Source organism: Convolutriloba macropyga, chromosome 4, assembly GCF_964194025.1.
Source record: "Convolutriloba macropyga chromosome 4, txConMacr16.3, whole genome shotgun sequence".
Classification (NCBI taxonomy): domain Eukaryota; kingdom Metazoa; phylum Xenacoelomorpha; order Acoela; family Convolutidae; genus Convolutriloba; species Convolutriloba macropyga.
The window spans coordinates 74572165-74600105 of record NC_134471.1 but is presented as its reverse complement, the minus strand read 5'-3'; the positions used below and the strand labels follow the sequence as shown (position 1 = coordinate 74600105).

The following is a 27941-nucleotide window of genomic DNA, read 5'->3' as shown; positions in this document are numbered from 1 at the left end:
CATTCCTATTCCGGATTTTTCGATTTTGTCCATGGTCTTGTATTTTTAGGGTTATTCCGAATTTGCCCTAACCATAAGTATCCCTCTTGTGGAGGTTTTGCAAATTTCGTTTTGTCATGCACAAAATGTTTTTTGCCCTATGCATTCTCATTTAGTCAAAATTATGATTTGAACTAATATTTTAGCGTGAGTTCCCTCCCCCTATATTCGTCGCGTGTGTTTAGTGCCGGCTTCAGCTTGCTGATATATATAGCTTCGATGATCATTAGTTTTTCTACTGACCGACAGGCGTCCAGAATTCTCCATTCAATGTCATTCGTGGCGCCACGACATACAACTAGATGTTGACCCACCTGTGAATCCTTCTTTTGATGTTCTGTTATCCTTGTGGTAACATGCCGGCTTGTTTGCCCAACATAGATGGATCCGCATCCATTACATTTAATTTCATATACCACGTGGGATTTCAGATCTCTATCAAAGGATGATTTCAGGGTGGGGAGGCACGATCTTAATTTTCGCGTTGTAAAAACTACTTGCAATTCGCATAGTTTCTTCAATTTGCTTGCGAAGTTTTGAGTGAGGTTGCCTCTGTATTGTAGAAAAATAGTTGGCTTATCATTAGATTTAGTCTTGCTTTTTTGATGCTCTTTTGGTGTTGTTCTTAATTGGTCTTTACCGCCACTTATTATTTTTTCTAGAGTCTGATTCACAATTTTTGAAGACCATTCCTCTGGATATTGATTTTTGGTCCAGCAAGATTTGTTCTTTTCAAGAGCCTGATCGAAGGCCAACCAATTAGAGGTTGCATTAAAAACCCTGTGAACCGTCCCTTGAATCACATTTTTCTTATGTTGAAGCGGTGCACAGCTGCGAAAATTCAGTATTATTCCAGTGTCAGTTGGTTTTTGATACCAATGACAGGTGATATTATTTTTGCTGCTCACATTTACGTTAATGTCAAGAAAAGCCAAACCCCCATCCATGTTCACTTTTTCTAAGGTAAATTGCAGGTTGTTGTGTAATGAATTTGCAAATTTTAAATACTCATCCGGGTCACCACGAACCGTGCAGATAATATCATCCACATACCTTTTAAACAATTTCATCTCCTTATCGTGTCCCACTGTCTGTTGGTTGCTGCAATAAGTACAAATCCAAACCACATCCTGCATGTTGGCGTATTCCTCATTCGATATTTTTTGGCATCTTGCATGAAACCAGTTTTTGCATGACTCACATTCCACTCCTTTTCCTCGGTAGGTCACTCTCCGGTTACAGTCTTTGCAATTCCCGTTTTGGTCGCATCTGGAAAAGTTTTTATTGAGCTCTGGTTTTTGAAGTGATGCCTCAAACGATTTATCATTATTGCGATAATATGCAAGTGCATATTATTTGCACCCCCGACGCACGTGCCATATTTTTACATAATGGTTTACGTCTCTGTAACAGGTGGGGGGGGGGGGGGCAAAAGCGGAAAAGATCCGCTTTTTATTTTGACAATGCTTTTTGCTTATTGATAGCTTTTAGCAAAAAAATACCGATTAGAATAATTGATTTTAAATATGGACTGAATAGAAATGGCAATATTGTTTAGTGTAGAAAAAATAACGGTTTGATTTGACAATTGGAGAAATGAATATAATTTTCTTCATTTTTTAAAACTGAATCTCACTTTTCGTTTGTCAGCTAAAGCGTTGATGGCTTACTGGACGATCGCCTGCAAATTTCTAATCGGTTTTGCCCGTCGTAGATGTTAATTCTCTATAATTTCAGACTTCAGAAATAATGGGAAAGAAAATCAGACTCGCTCCTATTCGTTTCGGAGAGGATATTCATGATTCTGAACCCATACAAGAGACTCCGACTGCTGATGCTCCCAGAGCTCATTTGTCTGTTCTGAAGCGAATTGGAAAGCCGAATGCAGATGTTCCTGTTGTTGAAATTGGGGAGGAAAAAGATGACGCTACCGAAAACACTGCTACTAGATTTATGGTGACAGTGACCAATGAGCGAAGTGCTCAAAACGGGGACGTGTTAAATACAAGCTCTGCTGGTAGGCCAGCTTTAAGGCCACAGTCATCTGTGCAATCTAGACTTGGAGCTTTAAGTGCTCAAAATGACGCATCTGCGGCCTCATCAATTGAGATCATCGACCTAGAGGCAGAACCTGACGCAACATCTGCAATGACAGGTCGACAAGGTGGTCAACAGCAGTTTGGCATGTTGAAACCTATAATTCGAAAACCCGGTGGGCTAATGGGCAACGTTCGCCAGCAAGGTATGCAGAAACAACAACCTCAACAGCAGAGGGGCGATGGCAAAATCTTGAATTTAACGAAAATGACTCGTCCCAATGTTGCTCCTCTGATGTCAGACGAGGCATTGATGCCAAATCGGAAACGAAAAGCGCCATCTTTGGGTAAGTTGTAGCTGAAATGTTAAAGAAATTTACACAATTTTTCAGTGCTATAATTATCGTTTGCGTGATTGTGACGACGTGACTAATGAAATCTGACATTTGCACGATCACGTTTTGTTTGATACACAAATATTCCAGGTGGTGTTTTAAAATGTGGTACTACTTTTAGCGAAATCTGTCACTGCTTAGATGTGGCTTTTGAAAACTTTCGTATATGTGATCGAACTCAAAAGTTTGTAAATGTCATAGATTTGCAATGGAGCAGTTATATTATCCAATAAATTTTAGGCGTAACAAGGGAAGATCAACGCATCTTGGCTTCTCTTGCGGCGCCAGCCGACGAAGAGAAGTCGCCCCTTCCTGGGGGAAGACGAAAGCTATTCATCGCGGGCTTTCCTAAAGAAGGATGCAAAGAGGCTGAAATCAAGGAACTTTTCGAGAAATATGGAAAAATCGAAGAACATTGGATGAACATGGAGAAAGGATTCGGATTCATTAAGCTGGTGAGTAACGGAAGTTCCTTGTTTGCTAATCGTTCCTCAGTCTCATTAATAACAGTTCTTTTTACTGTCTGTATCGAAGTAGTTTATTGAGTACTTTTATAGTAATTTTCCGTTTGTTTCAGGACACAAAATTGAATGCAGAGAAAGCAAAGTTGGAACTAGACAGGAGTCAGTTTAAAGGGAGGACTCTAAATGTGAGGATGGCTTCCCAAAGCTCAGTAGTGAAAGTGTCTAATCTCGGAGAATTTGTCACCAACGAGTTGCTCCGTTAGTCCTTTTTGCTAACTGCTGCAGAACTCAAGTCTTGGATGATTCAGTCTTTGATTGGATGTTCTCGAATCTGATGCTAGAGTACTTTTTCATGTAATTGGTCTCGGATATTGACGTGTAACTTCAATCCCGGGTGGTTAGGTTATCGAATAGCAGTTTTTCACTGCCCGAGTGTTCATTGTATAAGATACGTCTCTTTTAGGAGATGCGTTTGAGGCTTTTGGTGACCTTGAGCGTGTGTGCGTTGCATGTGACTACCATCTGAAGCCTCTCGGATATGGATTTGTTGAGTTCGCCAACAAAAAGCGAGCTGAGGCTGCGATCAGGAAAATCAACGAGAACGCATTCGTCTTGTGTAGGTTAGGAACAACATTACTGGAGCTTGGTGAACATTTTTAGTGAACACGAGGACTCGTCCATAATTGTGCGTAGCACAGAAAGTTTCAGCACAGCGGTTGTCTGGTGAAGACCGGCCCTATGATGTAACACTTGCCAGGCAACAGAGTAGTGAAAAGCGATAATCTCTAAAAGAGCGTTTAATTCGATGAACCACAAGGTGTCTGTGTTTGTTTCATAACACTCCGGCACAGTTCATTTGGAAACTCTCAAAACAAAAAAAAATAAAGATTTTGCTTTTGAGTTGTAAAAGCTAAGTTCTTTAAGGTCGAGGCTAAAGCATTTGGACTGAATTGCTTGCGTGACGTCTCTTAGTAGAGTGAATTTTTTCTTTATTCGCGTGGTTCAGTGGCTTAACCCCTTAGAAATTGATCTTTTCACTTTCAAGTTGATTTTTGATAACTTTAATTGAAGGAGATCAGGTCAACCGATTAAATCACTTAAATTGCAGTTTATTTGAGGTCACCTAATAGATAAATCACACTAGATATACCATTTATTATAAAGCAAGATCAACTCAACAATTAATGGAAAAAATCGTCGGTCTTAATCATCTGTTTGATATTGCCCGTCTTCTTTGCTATCGCAGCTATTTTGTGGCAATCTGCCAGCTATCTTTCAGTTTTCTTGCGCATAAACTTTTTCCTTGGAGTTCATTCTTACCTAAATAAATTAATTCAAGCAATTTTTCTAAGTTAGACGTCTTTTTATCGAGCGAGGTAAGTCAGTTAAGATCAAAATCTGATCACGCAAATGACTTACTTAAAGATTGTGGTTTGAGAGTGAGTATAACGGGGTCTATGCAGGTGCAACTACTGTTAAAATGGACTAGTAATGGATTCGAACCAGCACCTCTTACTTGCAACCCTAGTTTACTTGCTACCCATTTACACCAAATGGTCTTAATCTCTGGAACTTGGGCATCTCTTATAACCCGCTCTCACGTTCTTTCTTGTTCCGCAAGGCTTCATTTCTCTAGCCAAGTATACGTTGAACAAATAGAGCTTCTTGTCAAGCTTATCTCGTGCACAATTTACAATAGGTTATTCTCTCTCAACCTTCTAACCAGTGAGAAATGATTTCACGTTCTGAACTACTGCTAGTGATGAGCATTTTCTTCTTGCACAGTATCAATGGAAAAGAGAGCGTCAAAACACAAAAATTACGATATAATGAAGCAAATACCAACTTTTATAAGTGCCACTAAGTGACCATGCTAAAAGGATAGGATAAAATCACAGGCAAAAAGTGAAATTAACAACAGTGTGGTAACAAGAGTGGTTCAAAAATCAACACAGTCGTTTACTGGAACAATCTGATAGTTTCGGTTTTGCCAAATTACGTTGTCGAAAGGTGTCCTTAGAGAAAAGTCTCCAGACAGCGAACAAATTAACCAATGTGGGCAAACTTGAAAAAATCACTACGCTTTTTAGGAACATAGAGGCAGCCTTGCAGGGAACCGTCAGCTATCAATTGAAAAATCTCACCGAAAATCTGGCAGCAAAACAGGAAAGCTAATTTTTGGAGGAATGGTAAACATAAGCTACAAATCTGAACCATTAAAAATTTGACTTTGCTCAATTAGATGTCGGATTGGAACTACCTTTTGAGAAATGACATAAGAACAACAAAAACATGGGCATAACTCAAAAAATTAGTATTTTTTGAGAATAGATTTTCGCAAAGATTGTAAGACCATTAGTTACAAAAAATAGTTTTGTTTCCTATGAAAAGTTGATATAAGTTGTTTTTACAGAGGTATAGAGCGACAAGACGACACGAATTTTGAGGGCAAAACTTATATCATTATTTTATATTGGAAGACATGATTGCAAAGTGAATACAATCTTACGAACATCTCCAGGTTGTCACGTTTTTTTAATAAAATATTATTTAACTGAAATCTTTTGGTAATACTTTCATATTTTCATTATGGTAATACTTTTATCTTACAAAAATGCAAAAAAAATGTTGCGACCTTAACCGAAGAAAATACTGCCTGGCATATATATTCCCCCGGAGGACGCTGTTAGAGCCGAACTGTCGTAGAGCAGAATGCCAGAAAATGAGATTAAGAGCCGAATAATTCTCGTTAACCGATTGGTCGACGATCATCAACGAAATAATTTAAAGACTATGTTTCGTAAGAAAATAGTTACAAAATAGCGAAACTAAAGTTTGTCCGTGGTCGCAACCTCCACACGGCGGGAGAGTTGCGGTCACCGAGAAGCTAGCTGGAGGGCAACCCGACCGCACAACATAGATAATTAAGGAACGACGACTGATTTAATTCGCCATTTGTTATTAATTGCTCACGTAGAGAATCAATAATTGTAAACGTGTGTCTTTTTTATGCAAAATTTTCGCTTGACAATTTTGACCTTTCGAGTGACTTTTACGCCCTTGACTTTTTGCGTTTCGCGTGATCTAAATTTCTCTCTCAATCACAATTTCAAGCAGCTGAACGCAATTAGCGGCAATTTAATACTAAAAGTCAAATGAAAAGTGCGGCGAAACTGCTGCCATTTTGCACTTTAAATCTTAATTGTGGTATATGTTAGCCTCTAATATGGTTATTTGAAGCACACTATTGAACTTCTTAGTCCCATTTAGGCTCCCCCCACGACTGAAGCAGGCTGCAATTGATTAGAGCTCCCTCTAGTCGTTCGAGAGCAATTCTTCCGACGTTTAGTCGGTTATGTTGTTTGTTGTATTCAATTAAAACTAATCAGATCATTGGGCCAGTCCAACTGAAGTGTTCGGCTGTAATCTATAGTTTCATTTTTCTCATTCGGATCTGCGACCGCTAGGCTCTAATTCCTAACTCATATTTCCCCATTCTAAAGAAATGTTTGAGCAATAAACTCGGAAAGCAAGATGTTATAATTAAAATTGTGAACTGGGCGAGGTTTTTCTGCGCAGAAATATTAGCTGCGTACTCGTCTTTTTTGACACTTCGGCTACCATGGGAACCTAACTACTTGTGAAACATTGTTGATAAGCACCATTTTTTCACTTGAGATGGGCTTGGGAGTTGGATCCAGTCCTCAAATTGGGATTGGGGGCAATGATTGAAGTGATGTCGTTCCTTGCAACTTCAGAATATTTACTTCCCTGAATTTGGAGATGGCATGCTATCTGACGAGATACTGAAAATATGGGTAGAAATTGTGCTAAAACGAGCCTGGCTGTTAGCATCGAGATTTACTGTTGACTGCTTTAGGTCTATTAAGCCTATCAGTGTGAAGCCATTGGATGACAATGATGAAGAAGATGGATTGAGTACCAAGTCTATCCGTCCCACGCAACTTGCTGCTATGTAAGTATTTTCGAAACTTAACATTTCCGCTTAGATTATCACCTTTTATTCTCAGTATTCATTGGAAATGTAACCATAATTGATAATCCCATGCTTAAGAAAGATATCACAGCAATAGCTTGCGATAGAAAGGGATTGAGATCGTAGATATTTGACAGTGGTATCATTAGGAGGCCAACAGACAAAACAGACCCGAATAGTAAAAAGTTCCCAGACAAAACAGTACCAGACAAAATAGTCCCAACTAAACATAGAGTTAAACATGTGAACACCAATTAACAAAGAATTTCTTTAAGTTATTCATATGATTTGTCACTGAACAAATTTTAAGCTCATTACAACATAGTCTGTTTGCCTACTTATGTATTTTGAACCAAGATTTGGGGTTAATCTTAATTCATATCAATTAAAAACAATGCTTTCAGAAATTTAGCTCATAGATTATTTTTGTTCAATTGCTCTCAAACAAAGTTTCTAGCAATTATATTAGTCCTGTCGGACTTTTTTAATGCGATTTTTCGCTTGACCGATTTTTCGTCTGACGCTTTTGACTTTTCGTCCTCAAAAACGGGATAAACAGGTAGCGCCCGGCGGGCATTAAGTGCTCTTAGAACCTTTCAGCTCTGTTTCAGCTCAAACTGCTTTGGAGACATACTTATGGTGTGAAGAGCGGTTCTTTATTGGTGTGAAGGGCGGTTCTTAGAGATTGAAGACACACCCACTGTTGACCCCCCCCCCCCACTATTGCCCCACCCCCACTCCAATGTTGCCACCCCCTCCCTCTGCATCGGCCCCCCGGTGCACGCACATCCCCCCCCCCCCCCCCCCCCCTCCCCGTGGCGAACAACCGAGCGCTAAAACACGCAATTTTATGCTACTAATTTTCACAATTTTTTTCAAGCTTTTTGAAAATGTTTGTCATGTTTTGAGTTCTTTCAGCCCTAGGTGTCAAGGAAACTTCTCTAGGGTTTTATAATAGGTTACTGCATAGTCTCTAGTGGTAGTGGAATGGTTTCAACATTTTAACATCACGAATTTTAGCTTTTTATTGACAGAAGTGCAAATTTTTTCAATTTTTTTCATTTTTCATTATTCACGTCTTTCCAGACGCAGGGGCCAGAAAACGTCCTTAAGGGTTTGATTATAGGTTACTGAAAAATTTCTATTTGCCAACGGAATAGCTTTCAGTTTTTTAATTTGACAAATTTTAGCAATTTTTTGATAAAACTTGCAATTTTTTCAAGTTTTTTGAAAACTTTTGTCATTTTTCACGATTCTCCAGCCTCAAGAGCCACATAACCTCCTTTAGGGTTTCATTATAGGTTACTGCATAGCTTCTAGATGTAATGGATTTTTTTTCAATATTTTAATATCAGCAATTTTAAAAAATATTTGCTATTTTTTCAAGTTTTTTGAATCTTTTTGAATTTTTATCATTTTTTTCCGGCACCAGGGTCCTAGGGACCTCCTCCAAGGTAACATATTACTGCATAGTTTATAGAGCTAATGATATGGTTATCAATATTCTAATGACTACAATTTTAGCCATTTTTTTATAAATTTTTTTTTGTATTCGGAAAATTACCATGTTCCAAGTTATGGATCTTAATGAGCCAGTGAAGCTATTTTAAACTATTTAAATAGAGATACTAGATAGCCTGTTGAGACAATGAAATGGTTTTGAAGATTTTAGTATCTTGAATTTGAGCAATGTTGTGTTAAATTTTGCGATTGTTTGCAAAATTTTTGAGTATTTTTGTCCTTTTCTGACGATCATTACTGGCCAACGAAGCTTTTCAAGTCTTGCATATGGGTTACTTGACATAAGTCCAAAGACAAAAAATAGTATGGTACATTTTCACTGCGAAATAATATGGAAGTTTTTCTATTAAATTTTGCAATTTTTTAAAATATCAGTTCTTTGATTTATTTACTAACAAGGCTAGAAAACTAAAAGTTGCAGAGTCGAATCAAGCTAAAGCTAACCTCACTAAACCCTGGCTAGCTACTGACGAAGCCAACCGCTCGCTGTTCGTTTCAGAGCAATTCGCCCGACGTTAGTCGGTTATGTTAATCATTTGTAGATTATTTTTACAATTGTTTCGATATTCATTCGGGACTATTTTGTCTGGGACTATTTCGGCTGCTTTATTTGGATTATTTTGTCTGGAACTGTTTTGTCTGGACATGCATTGGGAAGCCCGTCAAGCACAGAATACTGTTTTGATTGGGTGGATTTTCAAGTTACTTCTTTTTCGAGTTATGGAAGTGTAAAGTTTTGTGAACATTGGTATGATTTCACTATTTTCTTAAATTTTCTTTAAAATGATCTTAAAATTTTTTGATTTGTTTGCCACAAATTCGTTTCAGCAAATATTGTGAGCATATAATGGAGCGATAATTTAGCAACTATAATGGAGAGAAGTTTTTCCTTTGCAGCAATTTGACTTGTGTTGGCGCTATTTTATTTTTTTTGCATGTGGTGATATGCAAAATCTATTGGTGCAGTTTTATAAATTTCATACTACGTCGTCAAAAAAATTAAGGGCATTTTTTAAATTTGCCACATATAGGTCTTGTTGGAGTCAGTGTTTCTTGGATACTGGTTTTGAGGTTTATTTATCGGTAATTTCAACTTAAACTCAGAGTTTACACAACAAAAAATTCGACAAAATTAAAAAGCACATGAAAAATTGCGTACACTCGTAAAAATTTGTCGAGTTTTTTTTTGCTTTGAAGGGCCTATGATGCGCTGTTAAAGCTTGATAGATCGTTGATGAGTGGGTTTCAGTTGCACAAAAACTGCCTTGAAGACGCAAGCTTCAAAAATTTTGGTAACATTTTAGTTGTTTTTCAAATTAATTGAGGTTTTTGAACGTTTTTTTTTGTTTGAGCCTCTGTTTCCTCTGAAATGTCCAGACAGTCCTCTACTATCACTGGTTGAGGTTTATTTTTTTTATAGATTTTGGGATTTTGGTAAGAAACAGTTTGTTTTGAAAATATTAAAATGAAAAATTAAAAGGATATTGCGAGGCCAATAAACGTTTTCTTCAGAGCTTAACTAACGGTTTTTATGTAGATCTTTTAAGCTCGATCTTTTTGAAGACATGAACGCAAAGAACATAGAGACTTTCTACAAAATTTATCGGTCTATTTTGTTGTTTTGTCTGTTAGTCAAGCAAGAACGAGTTCTGCAAGCGGTAAAGTTTTTTTTCAGTTTTTGTTTTTCTGATAAGAAACATTGGTTCCACTATCCCTTAACAATGAAAACAATTTTTCTCAAGTTGGTTTATTTTTTGTCTGTGTGGCGCTTAAATTACACTTGGTCCTACGGCCAAGTGACGTTTGTCAAAATTTTTCATTCATTTGTTGTGATTGTGTTTGATTACTTGGCTTCCTATAATATTTTAGATGTTCACACATTTTTTGATCATTTAGCTTTCGAAACAGGATGAACGCATAAAGCGCACTTAGTAGTCTCTTATTTGTATAGTGCGCTGAGGTTGCTGGAAACCGCAATCTTAAGTTGTGAAGGTCCTGTTTTGAAATTTTGCAGAAGTATTTATAATTGTTGGGTTTTTGTTAAGTGGATGTTCAATTGACTTCGGTGAAAGAAAAAAATTTATATCATGTTTTTGTTGAGGTATAGGTTGTGGTGATGTCATTTAATGCACTGAGTTTTCCAAATTTTTGTGTTTTTGGAATTTTTAAGCTTTATCTCCGGGTTTTTAGTTTTAGAGGCTCTTCAATTGCTGTATGCTTGTTGTTCGCAGTACAAAATAGATGAACGACAGCAACATTTTTAATACTTTTCAGTAACGTTTGCAACTTTTGTCAATACTTTAAACAATTATTGACACTTTTGCCTATGTTTGTCTCTTATATGTTCTGTCACGTTTCTAATAGGTCAATGGCTAATTTATTCGATGGTTGAAATGTGGGTATGTGCTGGAAAATATTGTTTTGGAGACATTAATTTAAACAGTTAATAAATTATCATTAAGTTTTCATTTTTTCATGTTACGAAGACGCAAGACAATTTTAGTTCAACGGTCATTGTAACTTCCTTTCAGCTTGCAGTTGGGTTGTTGAGCATCTTTTGTAAGTTTTTATTGTGGCAATACTGTTTTTCGCCATTAGCACCAAGAATTTATGGCAAATCTTTAGTTTTTAATTGCTCTCAAACAAAGTATGTTCCAATTATGTTAGTCCTGTTGGTATTTTTATGCGATTTTTCGCTTGACCGATTGTTTGTCTGACCAGTATGACTTTTTGTTCTTAAAAACGGGATGACAGGTAGCGCCTAGCGGGTATTAAGTGCTCTTAGAGCATTTCAGCTCACTAGTCCAAGTATGCGATTCACAGAAACTGTTTTGGAGAATTATACATATGGTATGAAGGGCAGTTCTTAGAGGTTGACCCCCCACAACCCCCCTCCCACACGCACACACATCAGCCCCCTATCTAAACCTCCAATCTTTACCCCTGCACATCGTTCAGGTCGTAAGGGCCCACGTAGTCAAAGATCCCCTCCCACCGTTGCCCCCACCCCCTACTGTTGCCCGCTCACCTCACGCCCCTTCAATTAAGCTAAGGCTAGCCTCAAAACCGTGGCTAGCAACTGACGAAGCTAACTGCTCGACGGTCGTTTGAGAGCAACTCGCCCGACGTTAGTTGGTTATGTTCTAGAAATTTTTGTTCTTTGACAGCTGCTGTTTGTTTTCTTCGTGTTGTCTTTTTGATGCCAAAAAGTATTTCACTTAGATGCAAAGGTTTGTGTTTTGATTTTCATTTATTTAATGTTAAAATTATCCGCGGTTGAATCGGTACGTATTTTGAATTGGTCTGCTGGTCAGGTCAGTGGGTTTTTGTTTTATTTGATCAATTGTTGGGTTTGCATTTCAGGTCGTGTCCTGATGTATTCTTTTGTTCAATTTTTTTTTCATTCAGTTTATTTAAAAACGCTCTAACCAAACTTTTCCTCTATGCATTTTGCTGACTGAATTGCGTGCGTGACGTTATTTCTCACAAATATACAAGCAATACTTTTTTTAGTTTGTTTAAATTGTTTTCTGGTCACTCTTGACTTTTGTTCAAAATGCAACGGTGAACAAAGTATCGCTCTATTTGAAGGTTTTTGTGGGCAGCTTTACAATACATAAGTGTAACTCAACTAGAACCATCGCATTAATTAGCTGAAAAACAGTCCCCCCCCCCCCCCCCAATTTTTTGGTCGCATTCTTTTGAGCGGTATTTTGATTCTCCAAGTCTACAGAACTTTTGGAGCTTGTTTTTTCTCTCTAACGTCTCTACCACTAATGTGCGTGTTGAACATTTGTGTTTTTGATGTTACTTCTCCGACTGAGTTATTTATCGTTTTTAGGTTATTTATTTATGCTACACTATTTGACTTATATGACTATTTAACATATATGACTTCCCTCACAATAAAAATTACTTATGCACTCACTAATTAAAATTGAATTCAGAAGGTTCACTCTCATTTTGATTCAAAGGAATTGATTCAAGCCAGATGATTTTGAGGCCATTTTAATTCATGTAATTTGAGTGTTTGAATTTTGAATTGAAATTTGGGGGAAAATTTTAAACCTGAATCTCATTTTTTCGAATCGCATTTTTTTTTGTTTTTGATTTGGTGGTCATAATAGTTAGGGTGTCTCAAATGTCTTTTTCGCTGCGATTGTCCGGCTCTCTGCATGCTATGTAGTGAATTTTGTTACTTGCTTTGAAAAGTAAGAGATAGAATTGAAAGAATTTCCATTTTTTCGTGATTTTAGGGTTCAAATTTGATTCTTTTACAATATTGAGGAATCGTGTTGTTTTTGTACTTTTTCATTTCTAGACTTTGCGTCTTGACACTATAGCTCATTTTTTTTAAAAAAAAATAGTAACATGATTGCAGTATCTGCTCCACACTTAATTTCAGAGCAACTGGAAACGATACAATACTTGCACAACCCGAATTTTTCACTGCTAGAACTTTTTTTTTAACTAAAGTTACTTTTTAGAAATTCATAGGAGAACCTAATGGTAGAAGCAAAATGTCGCAAAGTATCTGTCGAAATTTGTATTTAAATTTAAAGCTTATTTCCTTATATGTTTCCTAAATAAGTTGGGTGTTTGCTAAGTTAAATTGAACTTGTGTTCTAAAGTCACAGAAATTAAAATAAATTTCTTGAATCTCGATTCGGGCCATCAAATATGATGTTCTGAAGCAAAAGCTAATTAATGTTTCCTGTCAAAATAAGCATATGCATATTTCATTTTTTTAAAAATAAGCTAAGAATGCGAATGAGCGGGGTCGGAACATTGTGCAGACGCACATTATCGAGACCCTTGTTATCAGTCAATGAAGCTATCGCACCGAGTAAATTTGCTATTGCTTATATAGGGAACTGTCGGAGCGTCCGCGATTTTTGGAAGAGGGAACGTTCGAGTATGACGTAGCGCTGAAATGGAAAATGCAATACATGTTCGAGGAACGTCAGCGCGAGTATCTGGAACAGCAATTGGAGGAATCGCGAGCGCGTCTAGAGCTGGAAGTCGAAGACATGTACAAGAACCACAAGTCGTGGGTTCTCCGTGAGGAACTCCGACGTCGTCAAGAAGAGCTGGAACGTCTGGAAAAGTTCCAGAGTGGCAATTCGATGTTGGACTCGAAGCGCGCATATCTGGACCGGGCAGCACAAGCCAGAGAGGAGCAATTTAGAAGAGAGGAGGAGAATTTCATGAAGCACCAGGAGCAGTTGAGAAGAAACGCGGAGGTGCACTTGGTTCAACAGATGGCTGATCAGCCCAACGAAAACTATGAAGTATGATAATATAGACCCCTTTTTCTCTCGTTATTACTTGGTTTTGCGAACAGCTGGATTTCATGAGTAGCAGAGATGGTTTGAACCCTTTTCAGTACAAATAAATAGTAATCGTTATGTTCATTCTTTAGATTGGTTTTAGAATTTTTGTGAAGCCTCGAGTTATTTACTTTTAGCCTTGAGCGATCATTTATGAAGTGAATTATTTTTGCTTACAGGTTCCATATGGAGGAGGATCTGCTAGAAGGAGTGGTGGTGGACTCATGGGCAGGCTAGAAGCTCCTGGGGTTAGTTGTCCTATAAGAAATTTCTTTCGTTAGTTAGTTTTCTCGCGTCATTCTCTTGCATTTATTTCAGAAAAGCTACATCGCTCAAGAGGTAAATTAATATCTGGTTCGGTTCGTGTTTTATTGTCTGCTTTATCAAAAGTTGCCGATTAATTGACCGTACTTGTCATGTGCTTCACAATAATTACTCTAACTTGTGCCATGTATAATATAATTATACTGGAAACTTTAATACTAGTCAGCAAATTTAATCATTGTTTAATCACTTGTCATTGTTGAATTGCTCTCAAACGGGGCTAGGGGTATTAGCCGATATACAAATTAGAAGACACGCCAATTGGCCGACAGATTTTATCAAGACGACGTAAAAATACTTTAATACTAGTCGTAAAAAATACTTTAATACTAATACTTAAATATTTTAATACTTTAATACTAGTCAGCAAATGATTAAATTTGCTGACTAGTATTAAAGTTTCCAATTGAAACCGCCAAAAGCGACAGAATTGAAGCCGCTGAAAGCGAAAGGAAGAAGTGGTTGCTTATTAACGAGATCAGAAACTCGAAAAAACTCAGCCGAACTTAACATGCTTAAAAAATGTATTCAACGATTGTCACAGACCCTGTGAAAATATCCAATCTTTTGAACTCTAGGTTTTCAATACTAGGTAAATTTTCCGGGGCGGAGAAACCTCATCCAAAGCAAAAACGCTATGCTTGGAAAACATTTTTGTTTAGATTTGTCACCGAAAAAATAAAATCACCGAAAAAGATGCAATAAATTCATTTGGTAAAAGTAAACCTCTTGGTCAATCTCTTATTCCAGCGTGGGCTCTTAAAGATGCGAGTCCTATTGTTACTCATCATGTAAGCTACATTCTGAACAACTGCATAAAGGAATCTTATTTTCCCAAATGCCTAAAGAAAGCCCATATTATACCGCTTTTCAAAAAAGGTGACCTTGAAGAACCGAATAATTCTAGACCAATATCCATCACCCCCTGTCTCTCTAAAGTAATTGAAACCCTTATGAGAAATCAAATCAAAGATTAATAATAGCCGCCCTCATCTTCTCAGCCGGCTATTATAGCGCTCCTTTTTTTTACTTCGTCGAACTTTTTTTCGCTTTACCCATTTTGCCGCTTTTTCGACAGTTTGCGTGAAATCTTTCTGACTTCTCTAGGCTAGTTTCACTCTTCTGTCAATCTGCGCAAAGTTCTTTTAAACAGCAGCTGCTCAGCAAAGCAATTCAAAATGAAGAGGGTCAGGATAAAAAAATTCAAAGTCAGAAATAGAAACGGGATAAACCCATAAAGCCCATTTTTAGATGCCCGGTACTTGAACTTTGTTCTCATAAGTTTTAGTTACTATCTATAATGTTTAATGGTATTGATATTAGACCCTGTAGCCTCGCACTGAGAGACAGGAGTATGTTCAATTACGAAATGACATCAAAATAAATCGCACTTAAATATGTTTTTATACAAAAATCAATTTTTGTTGATATTTTCTTTTCTTTCAATCCCAATAGAGTTATGGGAATCAACGGCGGCTATCTTCCGGCAATCTGCCGGGTATGTTTTGAGTGTCAATTGCATTTTCAGTAGACATAATATGGTTTCAAGAGAAAAAGATCTACAATAGATGCAATAATATACCCAACAGAAATAATCAGAAAAGGAACAGATAAAACAAATTTGTAACAGCGGCGTTCCTTGATCTCTCCAAGGCTTTTGACTCAATTTATCATGAAATACTAAGCATCAAGTTTGATAATCTAGGCTTTGACATATATGCACTGAAATTAATTGGTAGCTTTCTATCGGATCGAGTACAGTCAGTGGTATTACAGATATTTTATCAGACAGTTAAAAAAGTGTTGAAAGAGGTGTTCCTCAGGGCACTGTTTCAAAAGAGGTGTTCCTCAGGGCACTGCTTCAGGACCTCTTTTGTTCTGTATATCAATGAATTGAATGAACAAGTAGTGAACAAAACAGAGCTAATTCAATTTGCAGATGACAGTTATTTTCACATCTGGCCGTTCAATTGAAAAAGCAATGTCCAGCTCTCATGTGCTATGAAATTAACCAGTTATTTCAAAGAGCATCAACTGAGTATAAACGCTTTAAAAACTGCGTGATTTGCGTAATTTGAATGTGTGTTCTTATACTGATCAGAATTTAAGTGTTTTCTTTTTGTTTTAAAATGGCTGAAATCGGAATTGTGTAAGTTAGTGTTATAAGAAGCGTCCACTTAATTATGCTCGGACGTAATAGTTTGTTCTGTTGTGATAGATTCTTATCAAGTGCCACGGGCCGCTAAGGCATGGCCAAAATAGCTAGCAGTTATAGCCAACTGTTTGTTTTAATACTACAAGACGCTACTTTACCCAATTAGTGCGCGGGTGGTTATGAACTGTGGTTTTCGAGTAGCTATATTTGCTTAAGTGTCGGCCAATTGACCGGCCATGCTCTCGAACAAAGTTGGTAGTGAGTGAATAGTCTTGGCTGGTCTGTTTAATGCGCTTCTTGCCTGAGTTTTTTTTTATTTGACAGTACGTTTACTCTTCCTTGTTTGTTTAATTGCTCTCGAACAAATGTCTTTTATGATGCAAAATTTTGACTAGACTGTTTGAATAGCCGCACTTATCTTCTCAGCATGCTATTATTTCGGCCTATTTGTACTAGCTCACTAATTTTCGCAATTTTTTACATTTCGGAGTGTTCCATTTAGTATGGTGACGTTTTTACTTAAATTTAATTCAAACCTGACAACACTATGTTTCTTATGTTTAGTTGCTAATGACAGTTTAAAGGCAAAAATCTTAATGTTTGCGGTTAAGTTAAATATCTGTAATATTATGGTGTTTTCTGCAATTACGGTAAAAGCAAGTTTGGAGATAATCTTGTATTGCATCTCAGATTTTGAAAGGGTTTGTTTTTTGTAGGATCTTTTATTTTCCTTGGTATTTTGTGCAGTGTCTAGTTCAGAATTTTGTTTAGACCGTGAAAGAGATTTGATTGCTAAATGAGGACGGTTAGAATTGAGATGGGGAAAATTTCAGCTATATTGTTTATAAATTACATGAGCCTTTGAGACTGTTTTTCAAGAAAATTTTCCTATTTTTCATTGCTCATATCTGGCTTATGTTTTGCCGTGGAGCGTAATGAAAAGTTTTTAGATGAGAAATGTTGATTTCTGTTTAGCGAGTTTGTCTTCCAATTTTGTGAGAAAGTTTGTTTTAGTTGTGTAGCTTTTAATATGTCATATTTACTTGGCGATGGATTTCTGTTTCTTTGTTTGAAGAGCTGTAACTAAAATAGATGCATAATTTTTCTCACGGAAAATTAGAGCAATCGCAGATGCGCTAAACTGAGAAGTAGAACAAATGAACATTGAGACAAAAACAAAATCTGCCAATGAAAGATGTTTCTGAAGTTATGCTGTTTTTTCTACAATATTTAAAATTGGCCAAGACATCTGTTAGAAATTATTTAAATAATTTCCATGATTTTTGAAATTCTGTCAAATTTGTGCCTTAAATCTGTTGACTGGATTGCGATGATTTAGTTTTTTGTCACCTTAATATGGTTTTTTTTGTTGGAAAATTTGGTGAGGTCAGGGCGTGTCGCCAGCTTTTTACTTCGAGTCGTGTACGGTATTTTGTAAAACAAAATTTCTGCTTCACCTTATTTTACAGCTTGTTCTACTTTTTTTGTGAAAGTTTTTGGTTTGTCTGGGCTATTTTCACTCTTCTCTCATTGTTCTCAAAATGCTTTTATTGCAGTTGACAGCAAAGCATTATAAAGTGAACAGAATAAGTATCCAAAAAAATAAATTTAAAAATAATGGCGTAGAACCGTAAAACCCAATTTTGGATGTCAGGTATTAGAACTGTTTTAACTTGTATTGGTTTCGATTTCTAATTTCAGTTGGTATTGATACTAATCCGTGTATCTTTAGATTAAGAAAAACGAGTGTGTCTAATTACGAAATCTAGTCACACTAGAAGGAACTTTTAAAATAATTGTTGAAAATCAATCAATCTACTTTTGCAATTAATGGCAGTATTTTCTGGCAACCTGCCGGTTATATATATTTCATTGCTCTCAAACGAAGTTTGTAGCGATTATATTAGTCCTGTCGGTCTTTTTTTAATTCGCTTTTTCGTCTGAAGCTTTTGACTTTTCGGCCTCAAAAACGGGATAAACAGGTAGCGCCGAGCGGGAATTAAGTGCTCTTAGAGCCTACCAGCTCTGTTTCAGCTCAAACTGTTTCGGAGACTTATAATTATGGTGTGAAGGGCGGTTCTGCGTCCACTGTTGACCACCCCCCCCCCCCACTATTACCCTCACGCCCACCCCCCGCGCGCTGTTACCCACCACCCCACTGTTGCCCCCATCAGCCCTCGGTGCACCCCCCCCCCCCCCCGTATCTAGCTACTATGAACAACCACTTTCTAAAAAAAACGCAAATTTATACTATTTTGCACAATTTTTTTCAAGCTTTTTGAAAGTATCATTTTTTTTCAGCCCTAGGTGTCAAGGAATCTCCTCTAGGTTTTGATAATAGGTTACTGCATAGTTTCTAGTGTTAATGGAATGGTTTCACCATTTAGCATTTAACGATTTTTAGCATTTTGTGACAAAACGTGCAATTTTTTGCCATTCTTTTTTTCCTTAAGTCTTTCCAGACCCAGGGGACAGAAAACCTCCTAAGGGTTTTGATAATTAGTTAGTGATAAATTTTTATTGGCCATTGAATAGTTTTTTATTCAACTTTTTAATGCCACAAATTTTAGCAATTTTTTCAAATTTTTTAAGTTTTTGTCGGTATTTAAGTTTTTCAAGCCTCAAGAGCCAAGGAACCTCCTCTGGGTTTTGACAATAGCTTACTGTAATTTCTGGATGTAATGGAATGTCTTGCTAGATCTTTAACGTCAGGAATTTTAGCATTCTTTTGACAATTTTGCCAGTTCTTTCAATTTTCTGACATTTATACTCGTTATTTAGGTTTTTTGAGGCTCAAGGGTCAGAAAACCTCTGTTAGGGTTTGATAATAAGTCACTGCAAAAGTTTCGTTGGTCAAGGATTAATTTTCAACTTTTTAATATCACAAGTTTTAGCAATTCTTTTATTAAACTTGCAATTTTTTTTTCAAGGCTTTTGATTTTTTTTATTTTTCTTGTCTCAAGAGCCACGGATTTTTCTCTAGGGTTTGACAATAGGTTGCTGTATAATTTCTAGATATGAACGAATGTCTTTTTATTTTCTTGATGTAATGCAGGATTTATCACGAATTTGAGCATTTTTAAAAAAAAATTTTTGCACCTTTTTTGTCTGATTTTTTTTCGGCAACAGGGCCCTAGGGACCTCCCCCAAGATTTGATAATAGGATGCTGAATAGTTTCCGGAGTTAATAGGAATATGATCAATATTAAATATGACTCCAGTTTTAATAATTTTTGGAAAAAGTTTAAAATTTTTTTCAGATTTTCGGAAGTTTCATCATGTTCCAAGTGTATGGATCTTGATAAGCCAGTGAAACTATTTCATGCTTGAAACAGGGATATTGAATAGTCTCCTGAGACAATGAAATGTTTCTTAAGATATATATATCTTGAATTTCAAGATTTTTTTAAATTTTGCATTTGATTCCAAAACTTTTCATTTTTTGTCCTTTTCTGAGTTTAACGACCATTACTGGCCAAAAAAAACTTTTCAAGTCTTAGAGATGGGTTAATGGACAGAGCTTTTGAGACAAATAATGGTTTTGAACTTTTTTACTGCGAAGTTGAAAAGTTTTGTTTTTAATTTTTAATTATGTGGCGTAATGTCATCATCCCTTATCCTCATTAACAATGAGTTATAGTAGAAATAATTTAATTATAAATGACTTAACAGGAACTTTTTAGGAAATCATTGTTAATTGCTCTCAAAAGCAATTTGGAGCAAATATATTAATCCTGTTTGTCTCTTTTATGCAATTTTTTGCTTGGCCGGTTTTTCATCTGACCCATTTGACTTTCGTCTTCAGAAACAAGATAATGAGGTAGCGCCCAGTTTGCATTAAGTTATTTTAGAGCACTTCAGCCCACTAGTCTTCAAGCCTGTGATTAACAGAAACTGTTGTGGAGACTAATACTTATGGTTTGAAGGGAGGTTCTTAAAAATTGACTACAAATACTAGACTGTTTCAATAGCCGCCCTTCTCAGCATGCTATTATTTCGGCCTATTTCTACTAACTCACCAATTTTCGCTATTTTTTACATTTCGGAGTGTTCCATATAGTATGTTGACGTTTTTACTTAAATTTAAATCAAACCTGACAACACTGTTTCTTATGGTTAGTTGCTAATGATAATTTAAAGGCAAAAATCTTGTATGTTTGCGGTTAAGTAAAATATTTGTATTAAGGTGTTTTCTGCAATTATGGTAAAAGCAAGTTTGGAGATAATCTTGTATTGCATCTCAGATTTTGAAAGGATTTGTTTTTTTGTAGGATCTTTTATTTTCCTTGGTATTTTGTGCAGTGTTTAGTTCAGAATTTTGTTTAGACCGTGGAAGAGATTTGATTGCTAAATGAGGACGGTTAGAATTGAGATGGGAAAATTTCAGCTATTGTTTAGAAATTACATGAGCCTTTGAGACTGTTTTTCAAGAAAGTTTCCTATTTTTCATTACTCATATCTGGCTTATCTTTTGCCGTGGAGCGTAATGAAAAGTTTTCAGATAAGAAATGTTGATTTCTGTTTAGCGAGTTTGTCTTCCAATTTTGTGAGAAAGTTTGCTTTAACTGTGTACCTTTCAATATGTCATATTTACTTGGCGATGGATTTCTGTTTCATTGTTTGAAGAGCTGTAACTAAAATAGATGCATAATCTTTCTCGCGGAAACTTAGAGCAATCGCAGATGCGACAAACTGAGAAGTAGAACAAATGAACATTAAGACAAAAACAAAATCTGCCAATGAAAGATGTTTCTGAAATTATGCTGTTTTTCTACAATATTTAAAATTGGCCTGGACATCTGTTAGAAATTATTGTAATAATTTCAATGATTTTTGAAATTCTGTCAAATTTGTGCTTTAAATCTGTTGACTGGATTGCGATGATTTAGTTTTTTTGTCACCTTAATATGGTTTTTTGTTGGAAAATTTGGCGAGGTCAGGGCGTGTGGCCAGCTTTTTACTTCGAGTCGTGTACGGTATTTTGTAAAACAAAATTTCCCCACCTTATTTTACAGCTTGTTCTAATTTTTTTGTGAAAGTTTTTGGTGTGTCTGGGCTATTTTCACTCTTCTCTCATTGTTCTCAAAATGCTTTTATTGCAGTTGACAGCAAAGCATTATAAAATGAACAGAATAAGTATCTAAAAAAATAAATTTAAAAATAATGGTGTAGAACCGTAAAACCCAATTTTCGATGTCAGGTATTAGAACTGTTTTAACTTGTATTAGTTTCGATTTCTAATTTCAGTTGGTATTGATACTAATCCGTATATCTTTAGATTAAGAAAAACGAGTGTGTCTAATTACAAATTTAGTCACACTAGAAGGAACTTTTAAAATAATTGTTGAAAATCAATCAATCTACTTTTGCAATCAATGGCAGTATTGGAGGTGTGAAGGGCGGTTCCTAGAGGTTGAAGACCCCTCCACTTTTGACCCCCCCGACTATTGCCCCCACCCCCTGCGCGCTGTTACAGCAGTCAAGCTTTTTGAGAGTTTGGCATTTTTTCGATTTTTTTGGCCCTAGTTGTCAAGGAACCTCCTCTAGTTTTTAATAATAGGTTACTGCATAGTTTCTAGTGGTAATGGAATGGTTTTAACTTTTTAACATCACGAATTTTAATAATTTTGGACTAAGCGTGCAAATTTTTTTCAAATTTTTGCCATTCATTTTCCTGATTGAGGTCTTTCCAGACCCAGGGGCCTCTCATTGTTCTCAAAATGCTTTTACTGCAATTGACAGCAAATCAATCTAAAGGGAACAGAATGAGTATTGAAAAAAAAACAAAATTAAATATAATGGTGTAGAACCGTAAAACCCAATTTTGGATTTCAGGTATTACAACTGTTTTAACTTTATTTAGTTTTGATTTCAGTATGACTCCAGTTTTAATAATTTTTGGAAAAAATTTTAATATTTTTTTTCAGATTTTTGGAAGTTTCATCATGTTCCAAGTGTATGGATCTTTATAAGCCAGTGAAACTATTTCATGCTTGAAACAGTGATATTGAATAGTCTCTTGAGACAATGAAATGTTTCTTAAGATATAAGTATCTTGAATTTCAGCAAGATTTTTTTAAAATTTGCATTTGTTTCCAAAACTTTTCATTTTTTGTCCTTTTGAGTTTAACGACCATTCCTGGCCAACGAAAATTCTCAAGTCCTGGAGATGGGTTACTTGACAGAACTTTCGAGACAAATAATGGTTTTGAACTTTTTTAATGCGAAGTTGAAAAGTTTTATTCTTAATTTTGCCTTTTTGACTTTTTTCTATATTATTTACTAGCAAGGCTAGAAAACTAGAAGTTGCAGAGTCGAGTCCCATCATGGAAAATATTTCTATCTCTCTTTCGGTTAGGATTTCCTTTCTTCCCTTTCCCGTTCACGTTTCATCTCCTCACTCTATCTCTCTCTCTCTCTCTGTGTTGATGCAGCACTTCAGCTGCTGATATGTGGCGTAATGTCATCATCCCTTATCTTAATTAACAATAAGTTAGAGTAGAAATAATTTAATCATAAATGACTTAGCAGGAACTTGTTAGGAAACCATTGTTAATTGCTCTCAAAAGCAATTTGGAGCAAATATATTAATCCTGTTTGTCTCTTTTATGCAATTTTTCGCTTGGCCGGTTTTTCATCTGACTCATTTGACTTTCGTCTTCAGAAACAAGATAATGAGGTAGCGCCCAGTTTGCATTAAGTTATTTTAGAGCAGTTCAGCCCACTAGTCCTCAAGCCTGTGATTAACAGAAACTGTTGTGGAGACTAATACTTATGGTTTGAAGGGCGGTTCTTACAAATTGACTACAAATACTAGACTGTTTCAATAGCCGCCCTTATCTTCTCAGCATGCTATTATTTCGGCCTATTTGTACTAACTCGCCAATTTTCGCAATTTTTTACTTTTCGGAGTGTTCCACATTTAGTATGTTGACGTTTTTACTTAAATTTAAATCAAACCTGACAACACTGTGTTTCTTATGGTTAGTTGCTAATGACAATTCAAAGGCAAAAATCTTGTATGTTTGCGGTTTAATAAAATATTTGTATTATGGTGTTTTCTGCAATTACGGTAAAAGCAAGTTTGGAGATAATCTTGTATTGCAATTCAGATTTTGAAAGGGTTTGTTTTTTGTAGGATCTTTTATTTTCCTTGGTATTTTGTGCAGTGTCTAGTTCAGAATTTTGTTTAGACCGTGAAAGAGATTTGATTGCTAATCGAGGACGGTTAGAATTGAGATGGGAAAATTTCAGCTATTGTTTATAAATTACATGAGCCTTTGAGACTGTTTTTCAAGAAAGTTTCCTATTTTTCATTACTCATATCTGGCTTATCTTTTGCCGTGGAGCGTAATGAAAAGTTTTCAGATAAGAAATGTTGATTTCTGTTTAGCGAGTTTGTCTTCCAATTTTGTGAGAAAGTTTGTTTTAATTGTGTAGCTTTTAATATGTCATATTTACTTGGCGATGGATTTCTGTTTCATTGTTTGAAGAGCTGTAACTAAAATAAATGCATAATCTTTCTCGCGGAAACTTAGAGCAATCGCAGATGCGACAAACTGAGAAGTAGAACAAATGAACATTGAGACAAAAACAAAATCTGCCAATGAAAGATGTTTCTGAAATTATGCTGTTTTTCTAGTTTTTCTACAATATTTAAAATTGGCCAAGACATCTGTTAGAAATTATTTCAATAATTTCGATGATTTTTGAAATTCTGTCAAATTTGTGCCTTAAATCTGTTGACTGGATTGCGATGATTTAGTTTTTTTTGTCACCTTAATATGGTTTTTTGTTGGAAAATTTGATGAGGTCAGGGCGTGTGGCCAGCTTTTTACTTCGAGTCGTGTACGGTATTTTGTAAAACAAAATTCCACCTTATTTTACAGCTTGTTCTAATTTTTGTTTACAACTGTTTTAACTTGTATTAGTTTCGATTTCTAATTTTAGTTGGTATTGATACTAATCTGTGTATATTTCGATTAAGAAAAACGAGTGTGTCTAATTACAAATTTAGTCGCACCAGAAGGAACTTTTAAAATAATTGTTGAAAATCAATCAATCTACTTTTGCAATCAATGGCAGTATTGGAGGTGTGAAGGGCGGTTCTTAGATGTTGAAGACTCCTCTACTTTTGACCACCCCCCCCCCCCCGAATATTGCCCCCACCCCCTGCGCGCAGTTACAGCAGTCAAGCTTTTTGAGAGTTTGGCATTTTTTCGATTTTTTTTGCCCTAGTTGTCAAGGAACCGCCTCTAGGTTTTAATAATAGGTTACTGCATAGTTTCTAGTGGTAATGGAATGGTTTCAACTTTTTAACATCACGAATTTTAATAATTTTGGACAAAGCGTGCAAATTTTTTTCAAATTTTTTGCCATTCATTTTCCTGATTGAGGTATTTCCAGACCCAGGGGCCTCTCATTGTTCTCAAAATGCTTTTACTGCAATTGACAGCAAAGCAATCTAAAGAGAACAGAATAAGTATTGAAAAAAAACCAAAATTAAATATAATGGTGTAGAACCGTAAAACCCAATTTTGGATTTCAGGTATTACAACTGTTTTAACTTGTATTAGTTTTGATTTCAAATTTCAATTGGTATTGATACTAATCCGTGTATCTTTAGATTAAGAGAAACAAGTGTGTCTAATTACGAAATCTAGTCACACTAGAAGAAACTTTTAAAATAATTGTTGAATCAATCAATCTACTTTTGCAATCAATGGCAGTATTGGAGGTGTGAAGGGCGGTTCCTAGAGGTTGAAGACCCCTCCACTTTTGACCCCCCCGACTATTGCCCCCACCCCCTGCGCGCTGTTACAGCAGTCAAGCTTTTTGAGTGTTTGGCATTTTTTCGATTTTTTTGGCCCTAGTTGTCAAGGAACCTCCTCTAGGTTTTAATAATAGGTTACTACATAGTTTCTAGTGGTAATGGAATGGTTTAACCATTTAGCGTTTAACAATTTTTAGCATTTTGTGACAAAACGTGCAATTTTTTGCCATTCTTTTTTTCCTTAAGTCTTTCCAGACCCAGGGGACAGAAAACCTCCTAAGGGTTTTGATAATTAGTTAGTTGTAAATTTTTATTGGCCATTGAATAGTTTTTCATTCAACTTTTTAATGTCACAAATTTTAGCAATTTTTTGATAAAATTTTTTCAAATTTTTTAAGTTTTTGTCGTTATTTAAGTTTTTCAAGCCTCAAGAGCCAAGGAACCTACTCTGGGTTTTGACAATAGCTTACTGTAATTTCTGGATGTAATGGAATGTCTTGCTAGATCTTTAACGTCAGGAAGTTTAGCATTCTTTTGACAATTTTGCCATTTCTTTCAATTTTCTGACATTTATACTCGTTATTTAGGTTTTTTGAGGCTCAAGGGTCAGAAAACCTCTGTTAGGGTTTGATAATAAGTCACTGCAAAAGTTTCGTTGGTCAAGGATTAATTTTCAACTTTTTAATATCACAAGTTTTAGCAATTCTTTTATTAAACTTGCAAATTTTTTTTCAAGGCTTTTGATTTTTTTTATTTTTCTCATCTCAAGAGCCACGGATTTTTCTCTAGGGTTTGACAATAGGTTGCTGTATAATTTCTAGATATAAACGAATGTCTTTTTATTTTCTTGATGTAATGCAGGATTTTAAAATCACGAATTTGAGCATTTTTTAAAAAAAATATTTGCACCTTTTTTTGTCTGATTTTTTTTCGGCAACAGGGCCCTAGGGACCTTCTCCAAGGTTTGATAATAGGCTGCTGCATAGTTTCCAGAGTTAATAGAAATATGATCAATATTTTTTATGACTCAAGTTTTAATAATTTTTGGAAAAAATTTAATTTTTTTTCAGATTTTCGGAAAAGTTCCGTCATGTTCCATGTGTATGGATCTTTATGAGCCAGTGAAACTATTTCATGCTTGAAACAGGGATATTGAATAGTCTCTTGAGACAATGAAATGTTTCTTAAGATATAAATATCTTGAATTTCAGCTTTTTCAGATTTTTTCAGATTTTTTTAAAAATTTGCATTTGTTTCCAAAACTTCTCATTTTTTGTCCTTTTCTGAGTTTAACGACCATTACTGGCCAACGAAAATTTTCAAGTCCTGGAGATGGGTTACTTGACAGAACTTTCGAGACAAATAATGGTTTTGAAGTTTTTTAATGCGAAGTTGAAAAGTTTTATTCTTAATTTTGCCTTTTTGACTTTTTTCTATATTATTTACTTATAACAAGGCTAGAAAACTAGAAGTTGCAGAGTCGAGTCCCATCATGGAAAATATTTCTATCTCTCTTTCGGTTAGGATTTCCTTTCTTCCCTTTCCCGTTCACGTTTTATCTCCTCACTCTATCTCTCTCTCTCTCTCTCTCTCTCTCTCTCTCTGTGTTGATGCAGCACTTCAGCTGCTGATATGTGGCGTAATGTCATCATCCCTTATCTTCATTAACAATAAGTTATAGTAGAAATAATTTAATCATAAATGACTTAACAGGAACTTTTTAGGAAACCATTGTTAATTGCTCTCAAAAGCAATTTGGAGCAAATATATTAATCCTGTTTGTCTCTTTTATGCAATTTTTCGCTTGGCCGGTTTTTCATCTGACTCATTTGACTTTCTTCTTCTGGGTATGTTTTATTGTTCTTTCGCTTGCTTGAGTGACTCGTTTTTCGCATCAAAAAAGTGGGATGCACTTGTTAAAGCTCGGGGGCATTTGAAATGTTGAGAAGTTCTCTTCGAGCCTTGCTAATCTAGAAATATTGGATCCACAGAAATTTTTGGAGTCATAAATGATGTGAGGGGCATTTCTTGAAGTTTGGCCACCCCTCACCCCATTGAAAAATTCCACGCAAGTCGTTTGAGAGCAATCTGTCAGGCGTTACTCGGGTATATTTATCAAATTGTGTTTGTAGTTGTCATCCTTGACATCTCCAAAAGCCTTTTCTTGATGCACAAAAAAGAACAGATTACTTTTGGGGAAATTGTGAAATTCTACTTTAAGCAGTTCAACGTTGTGAAAATCTTTTTTTTTAATTTAGTCAAATATTTACAGACAATGAGGAAAACACTTGAGCAATAAGTAATTTGTTCATCTTCATAATAATTTGCACGTTTTCTATTGGCTAATTTTCATAGCTCATGGAAATGAGAAGTGGAGGTGGCGGTGGTTTGCTCGGTGGAATGCCCAGAGACAGCATCGAGTATGGAGCTGCCTCGTCTGTCATGAAGGCCAGAGCTATGGGAGCAGCCTCTGGTGCATTGAACCAAATGGGAGGCAGCGGAGGGATCGTAAGTACCGTGCCATGTCATAAAATGACAGAATGGCATTTTATAGGAAACAACCGAAAATGATCCTCATTTCTCCCCAATTGCACTTCCTATAAAGTACTCGCCAAGCAGCTTGATATATTAGGTAACTTAAAATGTTTGGTGGTCCGCTTCTATGAGCTAAACGACGGCGCTTCATTATGCGAGTGGATATCCCTCATGTTGATTCTGCGTGTGAGTTGTCGAAATTCATCTGATCTAGACATTAAGTTGACCTGATGACAAGTTTAATGAACGTCATATGGTTGTATCCGTTGGTTGTTCAATAAATTATTTGTGTGTGTTGTTTGAATGCTTCAGTGAGTAAACAAATGCTGACGATTTATTTAAGAGGTTGCAAAAAGCGCGGAGTTACTAGTA

The 27941-nt window shown here is 35.9% G+C and overlaps 1 protein-coding gene across 2 annotated transcripts; it reads left to right on the top strand.

Moving 5' to 3' along the window:
- The first annotated feature begins 1755 nt into the window (after positions 1-1755).
- On the top strand, positions 1756-27620 carry LOC142337896 (uncharacterized). 2 transcript variants are annotated; one of them, XM_075387522.1, is made up of 9 exons: positions 1756-2422; positions 2711-2925; positions 3048-3192; positions 3398-3554; positions 6815-6910; positions 13323-13743; positions 13962-14030; positions 14101-14121; positions 27390-27620. In XM_075387522.1, exons 1-9 carry the CDS (start codon positions 1789-1791, stop codon positions 27603-27605), a joined length of 1974 nt encoding a protein of 657 aa, XP_075243637.1. In that variant the 5' UTR covers positions 1756-1788; the 3' UTR covers positions 27606-27620. The 2 variants fall into 2 exon arrangements, with proteins under 2 accessions (XP_075243637.1, XP_075243638.1); XM_075387523.1 differs by lacking the exon at positions 14101-14121.
- The last annotated feature ends 321 nt before the right edge of the window (positions 27621-27941 follow it).

Bases quoted from the DNA above. Each gene is read 5' to 3' on its own strand.
- LOC142337896 (XM_075387522.1), top strand. From the start codon at position 1,789: ATGGGAAAGAAAATCAGACTCGCTCCTATTCGTTTCGGAGAGGATATT. The intron at 3,555-6,814 runs GTTAGGAACAAC...TGACTGCTTTAG, and splicing joins AACGCATTCGTCTTGTGTAG to GTCTATTAAGCCTATCAGTG. The intron at 14,122-27,389 runs GTAAATTAATAT...TAATTTTCATAG, and splicing joins AAAGCTACATCGCTCAAGAG to CTCATGGAAATGAGAAGTGG.